The sequence below is a fragment of the Typopeltis vanoorti genome, chromosome 24, assembly GCF_054136105.1.
Source record: "Typopeltis vanoorti isolate ZY-2024b chromosome 24, IOZ_Tvanoo_1.0, whole genome shotgun sequence".
Lineage (NCBI taxonomy): Eukaryota > Metazoa > Arthropoda > Arachnida > Uropygi > Thelyphonidae > Typopeltis > Typopeltis vanoorti.
Window position 1 is genome coordinate 36205252 of NC_143572.1, and position 13758 is coordinate 36219009.

Consider the following 13758-nt stretch of genomic DNA (forward strand, 5'->3'; position numbering starts at 1 on the left):
CAAAGTGTTCTTTTTATTGCTAATTTTCACACCAAATTTATTACAACATTGTTCAATTTAATGAATCCTTCAGACTTGTACTGGACATATTTAGAAGTATAATATCACCTACATAAAGTAAAAAAGCTGAGATTAACATCCCTAATTTTATATCAGGCCTAATGCCACTTTTCTTCATTATGTGATCCATACAGATGATGAATAACAGTAGAGATAGTGTGCAATCTTGTCTCACACATGATGGTACATCTTCGTGTACCATCTTCAGCTCTTACTGCTAACTTACAACTCAAATAGCGATTTACTGCTTGATATAATGACCCAATGACACCATATAATGGTAGTATTATGAACAGCTTTTTCTCTGGTATTCTCTTTCATTAAAGAGCCTATTTTACACACCCAACCAACTCTTCACTATATACAAATCCCAAATCCATCCATGTTTAGAATACTGCTCACATTTGAGGTAGTGGACCTAAAACTTCCCTTAAAATCCTTGATGCCATCCAGAGGCAAGCAATTAAGTTGATAGATGATCCCTCTCTTACAGGCTCACTTCAATCTCTATCTCACATGCAAGTATTTCAGGACTGTGTCTATTCTACAGGTACTTCCAAGGTCACTGCTCCAGTGAATTGGCAACCATCATTCCTACACTTTCTGTTGCACCTGTTAATACAAGGGATGCAGCTGTCCAGCATCCCTTTACTGTGCAACTGCAAACACACTGAACCTGCTTCTATTCATTCTATTTTATTCCATCCACCTCTACTCTGTCCTCTGAAACAGCCTTCCTCAAGAAGTATTCCCAAACAACTATAACTTGCAACTCTTCAAAAAAAATATCAATAAACTTCCATCTCAGTCCTCATTTACATACCACACATAGCACTAATGTGCCTATGGGTTCCCTTGACCTCTTGTGTATGGGATCAATATGAAAAAAAAAAAAAAAAAGCATTCTGAATTTGCAGTGCAGCAACTGTAAAACTTATAAACCTTTATATTTGAGCATTTCTGATTGAAATATGCAAATGAAAGTATAAAAGTTTCAAGTACTCCTGCTTCCTTTCAATATTTCTGGGGTTTTGATGGATCTTTCTACAGCAAGTATTGATATGTATTCTGAATTGCATTTCTCTTGAATATGTTTGACTATTGCCTGTCACTTCTAGTTTTATTTAGCAATCTTTTCAAGTAATTACTCCAGACATCCAGAATATTTTTTGTTTCCATGTCATCTTTATCATCTCCAATGCCTTTTATAGCAAGTACTCTTTCTTCCATTTCTGAGCTTTTTTTTGCTAGCCTCCAGAAGATTTTGCAACTTTTGTGATATTCAGATTTATTTTGTATATTTATATTAGTAGTGATTATTTATTTATTATATAAATAAAATTTATTTTGGATTTATTTGATTAATTAATTAATCTTATTATATAAAGAAGCTAATTATTTAAATGCAACTTATTCTGTTCATTTCTTTATTTTCTAATGAATTAATTTTGTATTATGCATATATTTCACTTTAATTGAGCTCTTTTTCAAGCAATCCCAGATTTTCAAGCATAAAAATAAATAACACAAAAAAAGTAAATAAACATTTGAAAAACCCACCTTCACTGTTTACAGGTGGAGGATCTGGACCTATTTTTTCAAAATTAATAACAACACCACCCTGAATTTTTTGTACAAGAGACTCTAAACACTGAACTAGCATTCTCTGAGATATTACAGCATATGATCGACCTAAAAGAGTAAAATCAAATGAATATAAACATCACTCATCTCCATAAAACTAAGGTTCTTATAATTAGAAGTATTTATGTGAATTAGGATGACTTAGCAATGATAGAACTTTTATCCACATGATAACAGCACTTTAAACAAGAAATTCAAGTACAATTACTTCTTACTATGCAAAATGCTTAAACAGCCTTTGACATAGTAAGAAGTAATTGTACTTGAGGGGGAAAAAAAAAAACAATTATTATTAGAAATTCTAGTCATATCATTAAAAATTAAAGCACTGAAATAAGTTATACTCACGTAAGTTCTCACTTTGTATATCTATTTATTTTCAATTTAGCAATCTGTTAAACACCTACACTATAACAAACTACTAAAAGTTCTATCCATAGCCTCATAGTATTTACAAGATGTAACAATTAAATTACCAGAATGGCCTCATACTATTGCAGATATGGCAAGTCAGGCAGAACCATGTGAAGAATGTGTAGATATATCTGTGCTATTGCCTTAAGTAACAATCAAGCCAGTTGATGATGAGCTGTGGTAGAGTTTGCTACGCATGTTTGTTGCTTTTTAGCTGAAAAATGAGTGAAGAGAATTTAGAACAGCACATTAACATAAAGTTTTGTGCAAAATTAGGCAAAAGTACAACTGAAACTCTAGACATGTTATAACTGATTTATGGTGATGATGCAATGAAAAGTCTATAGTATGAGTGACATATGAGGTTTAAAGAGGAATGGGAAGACATGAGATAATGAAAGAACTAGGTGACCAAACACTCATCAAACATGTGAAAGAGGGAAACAATTAGTCTGGCTTGACAGATGATGATTAAATGTACAGTAAATGGCAGAATAATTAAATTTATGCAGAGAAGCTATGGGAATGAGAAGAATTTCCTGCAAGGATGGTTCTGTGAATTTTAATTGAAAATCATAGAACCATCAAAAGCAGCTGTGACATCAAGGTGACTTTCATGTAACTTTCAATACAACCTAGAAACAAAATGCCAAAGAATGCAATGGAAACATCATCTTCCTCAAGACTGAAAATAGTACAAGTATCACGATCCCAGATAAGACAAAATTTGTTTGTTTTTTTAATCATAAGGGCGTAGTTCACTTCAGATTCATTAAACAAGAATAAACAGGGTCAAACAATTGGATCATCCATTCTGACTAGTTTCTGGCTAAACAATCAATCACAAAATTGGACCATCCTTTATATTCACCAAACTTAGTCTCTTGAAACTTTTGGATGTTCCCAAAACTGAAGAACACCTTGAAAGTACACAAATTTTCTGACAAATTTAATGCCCAACATCATGTGGAGTAATAAAAAGCATTCTAGAAGATAAGTTTTAGAAATGTTTTGAACAATGGCAGCACTGTTCCAAGTATTTCTGGAACAATGGCAACATCATCTAAGTGTACTGCTGCATAAGGGGATTACTTCAAAGGTGATACCACCAGTGTAACCACCAGTCTACAGGTAAGGTTGGTCGATTGGTAGAGCCTCTGCTACTATTGGCTAATGCAAAAAATTAAGCAAGTTTGGGCGCGGTTAGTTGTTGGAAGTGATCAATCGTTCGATGCTGTTGACACACTCTCTCTCTTGATGAGTCTTTGGACTCCCTGGAGGTGTCACATAATAATAATAATATTAAAAGTTCTTGGCTAGTAAGTGAGCATGCAAGAGAGAGAGAGAGAGATGACATGATGATAGGAGAATACATGAAATATACAGAAAAATGCAAGAAAGCTAAGTTAAAAGTACAGACCACAGAGCGCGGTTAGTAGTTGGAAGGGATCAATCGTTCAATGCTGTTGACACACTCTCCCTCGATGAGTCTTTGGACTCCATGGAGGGGTCACATAATAATATTAAAAGTTCTTGGCTAGTAAGTGAGCATGCAAGAGAGAGAGAGAGAGATGACGATGATGATAGGAGAATACATGAAATATACAGAAAAATGCAAGAAAGCTAAGTTAAAAGTTACAGACCAGGAGATCTGTTACCATCTACCATGAAGAACATAAAAACTACCTTCACCATCAATCATTATGGCAAGTTAGGCAGACCATAAGCTGGATTCCCTGTCACATAGAATTAAATGGAAGAAGGCCACTGCACTGCAAAGACGTCACTATAAGTCTGAGAAGTTATTTTTACAATGCACTGACTGTGAAGCACTCTTCCCCTAATCTTAGGGAAATTAATATAGCCAATAAGTATGGCTATATTAATTTACCAGAGATCTCAGAGACAAGACCAGATGTGGTATCAATGTGAAAACATTAATTGCAATTTGGTTTCAACTTTGTAATTTGAAAATTTCATTTGTTACAAATTTATACTGTTTCCATGATTACCTGGTTGAGTGTTCTTAAGTTCCTTAACAAGTATATGTTTGTGTGCTCTGAAGATGCAAATTGGAAATCAGACAAAATATTAGGAATATAATAAATAATACATTTATTTTGTTTCTATGTTTATACTGTTAAAAACTACTATGAATAATCATCATATAAGCCTTTCATTACCTCTACGTTAAAAGTTGTAAAATGTTGGAGAGGATATTAAAGAAAATTAGAAACAAAGAAATGAGTATTACAAGAGAAAAAATAAATTAAATGGCATAAAAACTGAAGATAAGGATATGCAGGATGTCTGAAATTACCACTTTGAAATATAATTAAAACAGATAAAAATAAGAGAATTATTATGGAAAATATCCACCAGGAATTCACTTATGAGTACAATTCAGTATTTGCAGGAGACAAACTATCAGAAAGCTAAAATTTGAATGAATGGTAGTTGGAATGGATTATATTTGACTAAATATGAGGTATATATGAAGATTTATGTGATAGATGGATTTCACAGAGTTCAGCATCTTGCTCTAGGTTTGAGGGATGCTTGAAGTGGCCTGAATAAGTTCTCGAGTCTTGAGAGACTAGAATCCAGACAACTGGAAACCCTGCTCACTAATTTCCAGTTATCTTTAGAACAGCCCAGTATAAATGTGCAATATATTTACATCCTCTCATAGCCAGAATTTGCATAAAAAATAAAACTTTTGCAGTGGCTCAACATATTTGAGACAGTCTAGTCAGAAGGTTGAATTCCAAATGATTTGAGAGATTGCATAGTGCCCATCAATAAAAGGGAAAATAAAACTGAATATGAGAATTGAGGAGGAATTTCTATATTAAATTCCAGGTAAGAATTATACAGGTATATTTGAATACAACATCACGAAAAATTGTTGAAGAGAAATCTTATGAAGACGATTTTCAGCCAAACAGTGATACAAAGATTTTTACATTAAGACAAAAAAGTGATGAATCATGGGAATATAACAAAGATCAGTATTCGAGTGCGTGAATATAAGAATGAAAAGGCTCTTTGAAATGATACATTGCAAATAAAATTAGAAACATTCAAAGTTTCTAATTCAAAAATTCAAAGAAATTTTCAAAGTTTTTATACTTCATTAAATCAAATATGTAGCACAATATATACCTAAATTTAAATTGTACCATTTTTAATTGGTAAATCAATCACTGTATGTACTTTGTATTCCTGTTCTTTGATTTGCTTATTGTTCCCCATACTGATGATGTACCATTATTTTCAGTACGAAATATTTGTACTTTTCATTAACATTTATTACTGTGGTTATCATGTAATTTTTGTTGTTTTATAGTTATGTCACAAGGACCTTTCAAGATTAATTATTTATTTTCTTCTGGTATTTTTTATACTGTGAAGAACTGTTATGAATTCTAATAGTCTTAATGATGATGACATTTTTATGTTCTGAAGATTCTGGATACATGCATACATATATAATCTTCCTTAACACCTGTCATTTGGAAGTATCATCTTGTGAGTGTCTGTTATTTGGAAGGAAAGTTGATAAACAGAGCATCACTCCTGAGACAGATATATATACACAGAGAACCTAAATATTGATTATTATAGCTAGGCACTGGCCATCACTTAAGGAATTTTCTGGAGACAGCAATCTAGAATGAAGTGCTAAAGTTCGTGAAGGCTGAAAGGGGCAGAGGTAGCCATTTATTTTGATGGAGTGTCACATGTGGAGCTTCACATGGCTCCTTGAACTTCCTTTAAAACCAGCTCCTGTGTGTGTGTGTGTGTGTGTGTGCGCACGCACACACACATGCATACATGCCAGTATGCCTGTTTAGGGGAATGAAAACCCCATCATCCCTGTATGAGATCAGATACTTTAAAATGAAAAGTCCTTATAAAAGTTCATGAAGTTTGATAACAGATCTGCGAAATGCTCCTTATGAGGATAGATTGAAGGTATGTGGGTTGCTAAATTTCATTGATAGGCAGAAAAGAGGGAACACGATAGAAAGTTATAAGTTATTAAAGGATTCTGTGAGACTGACACAAAGGAAAATTTTCAACATATAATGATTAGACAGAGAACCAGGGGTTGCACCTAGAAGTCATGTAAGAGTGTAATCAGTAAGGGAGTGTAAACTAAATTCTATGCTTGGAGTGTAGTGAACGAGTGGAATGAGTTGCCAAAATCAGTTGTGTCCTGACAATGAATGAGTTTAAGGAGAGGTATTGTAAATGGATGTCTGTCTGCTGCGTTATTGTAATATCTTCTTTTATTCTTTATTACTAATTAACAGTGCATGCTTTTCTTCTCGTAACCTTTCTCACTTACTCTACTGCATATTATGTTTATCCACCTTCCGTATTTACTAGTTGTATGCCTATGAACACTGGAAAATTTATTTGTTAGACTGCGCCATCCAATATATCAATATTCGGCATAAGACTAAATAAAACGTCCGGTAGATCTCTCTCTCTCTTCTACTAGCGTAAATTCCTTCAACAAAGTTTACATAAACAGTCGTGGTTCTTAAGTAATTAAACTGCACTTTTAATGCCTTAGTTGTTTCCCACTCACAAATCTGATTATTTTTAGAAACAGTGCATTGTAAAATAAAGGATCAGGCAGCACTCTTTTAACAAATAATTAAAACACATTTATTTACATTAATATGAAATATACATGAATCAAACGACAGGGAGATTGTTTTCTCTACCCATCTATAAAATCTTTAGCATAAAATTAGAACCCTTTTACTTCAACACTAAATAATCTCTTTAACTCAAAAACTTATTTACTCTCTGCTTACAAATTCAACTTATTAAACTTCTAGTTTACTCGCAAGGAGGTTAGTTAACTCTCTGCTAAGTTATTTTTACAAATTTGATATCAACTTCTAACATGCCAATTGACTCTCTTATGGACACTTCTTATTACTATTAAACTAATTCTTAACAGTCCATATATAACATATCTCCTAGATTATAAGAGAAAATGTACAAAAAGGATGGAACTTACAGAGGCTATGTTGCACATTCAGTCAAGAGTCTTACACTAAGTCTTTCTGGCATTTCTTTCATCTCAGATCTTAAGCTTCCCTCAGGAGTGCCTTGCTTCAGCGATATCACGTCGGAATATTGGCGGGCTTTTGGACTGCAATCTGCAGTACTCGAATAGCACATGCAAGAGGTTTCAGCATATGGGTAAATTCTCCTCTGGATCCTACTTTAGGAACTTCTGCTTCTAACTGCTGACCGCTGATGACTGTAACTGCAGCCGACTGGCTCTGGCTCTTTTTGGTAACAGTGCTTTGCCTTGCTCTCTTGGCAACTGGATCTCAGCTCTCCTCTGTCGGCAACTGGACCTGGACACTCCTCTCTCAGCAACTGAACCTGGACTGTCCTGCTTAGTAACTGAGGGCCTTGCCTCTCCTCTTTCTCTGCAGCCACTGCTCTGGTTCCGACTGCCTCTCTTCTCGATGATCGGCTCAGTCCTCTTTTATTTTGCGATCTCAGGACCTTGCACTAAGGGTAGTAAACCCCTAAGAATTTGGCATGACTCTTTCATCTTCTATAAGTTCGACCTGATCTTTGTTTTCCTCCATGCACTCTTTTGATCATATTTTGCCAGGCAGCAGAAACTTCTTTAAAACTAGCGGACCTCTTTGATATTTTCCTTGTCTTGTCGGGCAGAGGAAACTTCTCTAAAACTAGCTTTGAAGGTGTTCATGCACAGAGCTCGCAAACAACTTTCTCATACACATAACCGTAAACAACTTTCTTGTGCTCTTACACATAGCTATATACAAAGTTCTGATGGCAAAGCATTGCCTTTGTTTTTGACGTTAAAACAGTAAATACAGTCACTTCCCATAGGGTTAACTACATTAATATTTAGCAAAATATACATAGAAACAAACAAGATTTTTACAGTTCTCATGAGACTTGACCTATGTAAAAATCGATGTAAAGTGCTTTGGTATTTTTAAGCTACATCGAGTTTTTACAGTATGAGAGGTCATGTGTATGTGTATATAAAGATTAGTGTGCATCTCCCACGATGCGTCTTCTGAATACATGGAGATACCTAATAAGTTCCTCGTGTCTTAGATGGAATTCAAATCTAAATATTTCCATGAAGTAGAAGTACCATGTTTAAAAGTCCTAACTTGCCAGAGTGTAGATGCTTGATGTACTTCTGCATTATGGTAAAATATGTTCCTCCTTCCTGATTTGCAATGAACAGCCTGATTTTCTCACTGTGGGGAGGCTGTTAAGCCTCTTATCCAGTCAACCACAGGTCATGCTGAAAGAGATCCTTGGAAAATTTATAAAAGCTCTTTAACTTCATTAGTGTTTATATTATTTTGATGTTATATTTTTGAAGGATCCTAGGCTTTTTCAACCACCTTTCATTTGCAAAATGGTTATTGCTATTTCATAAATAAGGTATTTTAATGCTGGTATTTTCATTTATGATTTTATCAATGGTTTGATGTTAAAACCATTATTTATGAACATGTTTATTATAGTTACCAATTCTATTGAGCATGCCCACAGAAACATACAGGTTTGGTTCTTTTTGATATAGTGTTAATGCTTCCTGTTTTAGAGTGAGATAGTGGTACGAGTTAATGTCGATGTATTGTAGATTTATGATATGAAGGATACAGCCAGTTGAAAGTTATGTAAATCTGATATGTTTATGTTGTTCATTATGATGGCTTAGGAAAATAAGGGAGGCGAGAACATGTGTGGTCAAATCATAAGATTAATATCGACATTGTTCAAACTTCATACAGAAATTACACTGAGGAGGAGAGTCCATAGTGCTATCTTGTTGTGTATGTAGAAACTATTTTGCCAAAAATAATGTATTCACAATCAAAGGACATATAAAAAGAAGGCCATAATATCAAGTTGAAATGTGTTCTGCTGAAGAAGAAGAATAGTATTACTAACTGGGACAACGGGGAATATAGCAGTGAAGTTAAAATTAAGAATGAGAAAGACTCATCAACTTGTCAAGTGTTTAGCTGCTAATTTCCTAGCAAAATCATATAATCTACAAATGGCAATATGTGGGGGTTACCGACTGTAGATTATAAATTATGCCGAATGAGTTTTCAGTAATTTAGTTTGACCAACGGATGATTAGTTCTAATAATTCAGGTTTTCTTTTTGGCACTGTTATCAGGATCATAGTTTATACTATGTAGAAATTAGTTTACAATACAAATATTCCCATTTTTGTATAGGAACTGCTGTCTATGAGGGCATTCCAAAGTAATACCTCTATCCATTATGACAGCATCCCACCAAAAGTAGTATCAGTGAAAAAAAAAAAAAAGTCTGTGGTGTCTACTTTATTTTCATATACTGTTTCTCAACATTTCCCCAGCCCCTTTGCTTTCAATGCATTTCCTTCACTGCATTACAACGTTCTGAAAACTGTCATCTTCAAACCAGAAAGCTGATGAAGCTAAGCATATTCTGTAGAGAGGTTATTCCACCACATCACATCTAATCTGAAGTGAAGGTTTTAAATTCAGTTTACTAGTGCTAATTCGATGTTCAATTTCAGTGACAGTACGCTCACTTATTCGTTGATTTTTGCTCATTAACTGCTCAGCTTGCGCTTTAAAATAATCTGTTGCCATGTCTGGCTGTCAACTTCTTAATCAACCATTAAAATCAACTCTGCCATCATTGTTTCTTGTCCTTTCTACAGGAACATGAATGTCTGCATTTGCTTCACCATAAAGGCAGCGAATTTAAAAAGCTCTCATATTTTCAAGCATCAAAAATTCAATTATCTTGCATCATTTTACATGCAAAAGTCCATTGTGTGTATGATAACATAAGGAATACAACCTCAATTACAGACCATCATACATTAAATAGTATACAAAGAAATATATATGTACAGTATACAGTTCACTGCATATGTATTAGCATATTTAAGTGAAGAGATGAAAGAACAAAACAAAACTAGATATATTTCAAGACTACACACACACACACACACACACACACACACACATGCTCTAAGCACAAGCATTATTTTTGGAACACTTGTAGTAGTATTATTATCATGGCATTATCTTTATTGGCATTTCTAATTATCAGGTCCATTCATTGTTCATTTTAAAGATTTTAATGATTTACATACTCTACAAGACAGGCTGTCTTGAAGTCATCACACTGTTGCATTACACTCACAATGTCCAAATGATTTAATTTTAAAGTCTTTTCTAAGCAGCAACTGTGTTTGGTGCAATTGCAAAATTAATTTCTTTCTTTAATAAAGAAAGCCCATCCTAGAAAGTTAGACAAAGAAAGCATGTCTTTCTTTGAATAGGTTATAGTGCAAGAAAGGATAAAACAAACAGACAAGCAGTATGAGGATATTAATAAGTTGTACTATGGTGAATAGAAAAAAAAAAAGTATATAAGATGATCAAAAGACAAAAAATGGAGACCAAAGCAGAGAATAATAAGAGTAAACTCTTGATGAATACATAAGGAATGGGAAGGACAAGATACTGCTAAATTATAATATATAAGACACGGGGATATTAGAATGTCCAAAAGGGGATAATCAATAAATTCAAGGAAATATCACTACCAAGCACAGAGGTTGTGAAGTCATCAAAGCATCTGAAGAACCACAAACTCCTGAGAACAATGAGATCATCAGGGAAATGCTAATGTTTGGTAGTAAGATGATAAACAAACTTAGCATCACATGGGCATTTAGGGAAAGCAACAAAAGAATGGACAAGATCAATTTTAATATCCCTTCACAAAAAAAGAAAGCAGACTGGACTGAAAAATTACAAACAAATTGCCATAACAAGTCATGTGGGTAAAAGTACATAAGATATTAACAGAAAGAATAAGCAAATAAATGGAAGAGAATGGCTGCATTGCATAATTCAGAATGCCTGGTCAGATGGTCGAATTCAAGAGGATTGAAGCAGAGCTCTTATAGTACCCATCTATAAAAAGCAAATAAAACTGAATGTGAGAATTACAGAGGTATTTCCCTACTGAGTGCTCCTGGTATATTCGAGAAAAAGGGATGCTTTGCAAAGAACAAGCTGGGTTCAGACTAAATAGAAGTTGTCAGGATAAGATTTTCACTTAATACAGCTAGTTGAGAAATCATGGGAATATAAGAAGGATATGTATTTAAGTTTTGTTGATAAGATTTGTTCTGGAAAAGGCATTTGACAAGGTGCCAAGAGGAAAGCTCTTCAAAACAGTAGAGTTATATGGTGTAAATGGGACATTATATCAAGCAATACATAGTCTCTATTTAAGCTGTCACTCAGCTGTTGAAGAAGGTACAGGAAGATGGTTTGAAGTAAAATCAAGTGTATGACAAGGATGCACGTTATCTCTACTGTTATTCACTATCTATATAGATCATTATGAAGAAAAGTGGTATTAAATCTGATATCAAATTTGTGTGATGTTAATCTTAGCTCTTTATTTTATGCAGATGATGTTATACTTCTGAATGAATCCAGTACAAGTTTCAAGATTCCCTGACTAAACAGAACAACTGTTGTAATAAATTTAGTATGAGAATCAGCAATAAAAAGACAAAGAAAGTAGGCAGAAACATTGAAAACATCAACTGTATCCTGAATGGTGAACCTACAGAGCAAGTAAAATATTTCAGCTATTTAGGCATAATTTTTAGTGATGATGGCAAATTACATATGGAAATAGACAACAGAATTAGTAAAGCTGGTACAGAAGGAAGTCAGCTGAATAAATTTACATGAAATAAGAAAGAAATTAGTCAAAACACTAAATCAGCTGTATACAAGACAGTATTCAAACCAATTTCAACTCATGGATCTGAGAGCTGGGTTAGAAATAAAACACTTGATCCAAAGGGAGACCTCTGATATGAGAGTTCTGGAGTGAACAGATGGCATCAATTGGAAAGTGCTAACAATGGCAAGTTCTTTATTAATATCCTCATTCTTAATGTTATATCAGATTTAATACCAATTTCCAATTAGCACTACTAACACATTCAGGAATGTGTTAGTAGAGCTAATCTCAGGTGGTATAGTTACTTAAACAAATGGGAGAGAAAATATAGCAAAACAAGTGTTCTTTGCCAGGTTGGCAAGGAAAAGATCCAGAGGAAGACCAAGATGTAGATGGATTGATACAGTAAAAAGCATCTTAAAAGAAAGAAATATAAGATCTGATAATATTGGAGTCTTGACAAATAACAGATTAATTTAAAGGGTAGCATATATCTGATAGCTATAATTGGTAGCATAGCCAAGTGAAAAAACTTCTATCAACTATCTCTAATCCAGAGAATTTTAATAATAAGGTGTTGACACCTTTTGGCAACTGGTATATGGAAATACGACTTCTGCATTACTTCCAACTCTGGGTCTGGCTCCCACTGATGAGATCTCAATAAAGGTCAAAACCAGTCTGGGTAATGGCCCTTCCCTTAATGAATAGCATTATACATGTCTGCAAGGAGATGTGCTTTGCATTATGGGAGATACTAAGGCAAGTGATCAGAACTTACTCCACCTTTACCACAAGTTGCCCCAGTGTGAAAATACTTCAGGCGCAAACTTTGTTTGCTTACACTTGGATAAAGGATTAAACCAAATATATAATTGGTAGCATAGCCAAGTGAAGAAACTTCCATAATAAACCACTGCTGAAACTGGGCAGGAGAGGGATGGATAATCAGTTGGTAGCTGGTTACAGGGATAGTTGACTAATAGGAGCTAGCAAGTTTTTTTGGGATGCAATGTTCCAAGAAAGAAGGGTAAGAAGTGGAATATCACAGGATTCTGTTCTAGAACCACTGTTGTTTAATTTATATATTTATGATACAGTTCAAAGTTTAAGAGAAGGTATTCAATTTTCTGATAATGCTAAATTAGAAAACAAAATGTCAGGAAGGAAGCCATAATGTTGTTGGATTCGTAGCTTGTGCTCAATCAAGTTTAAATCATCTTATAGTTCTCTCTCGTTAGTATTTAACTAGTTGTAGGCTGATATATCATCCGAACATAAAGAAAATTTGTATTATACTGGTTACAGGGATAGTTGACTAATAGGAGCTAGCAAGTTTTTTCGCCACTCTATGTTCTGAATTGCATGAGCAACTTTGATAAATCAACCTTCAACTGTATACCAGGTTATTATAAAGCTGATTTTAGGCCGAGGTTCTCACTATTAAGCAAAGCTCCTGCTTTTGGTTCGAAATATTTAATGAGCGGTTCAGTGAAAGAAAATCAGCAAACTCTAGATTGATCTTAGATAAAGAAAAACATCTAATGCAGTGTCACATATAATTACATCATAACACAATCTTCCAACAGGGACATTACAATTAAATGAATATAAAACTCTCATTAATATACTAGTATACTACTCAGCTGAGCTTAAAATTTATAATTATAAACTATATTAAGAGATCTTATTCTTCTTGTTACAAAGAACTTCTATCACAACTCCACTCTGACCAAGGTAACATCTCAAAACATTTTAAATATCAAATCAGTTCAGAAAGAATACAACTCATGAACCATCAGACATTCATTAGTAATTCTCTAAGCT

General features: G+C 34.0%; 1 protein-coding gene across 3 annotated transcripts in view; it reads right to left on the minus strand.

Moving 5' to 3' along the window:
* IntS6 (integrator complex subunit 6) overlaps positions 1-13758 on the minus strand; it is a 292395-nt gene that overhangs the window by 204125 nt on the left and 74512 nt on the right. For all 3 annotated transcript variants that reach the window (XM_090413384.1, XM_090413383.1, XM_090413386.1), the window contains one exon: positions 1621-1752. In XM_090413384.1, the coding sequence (XP_090269510.1) occupies positions 1621-1752 (132 nt within the window). The remainder of the gene's footprint in view (positions 1-1620; positions 1753-13758) is intronic.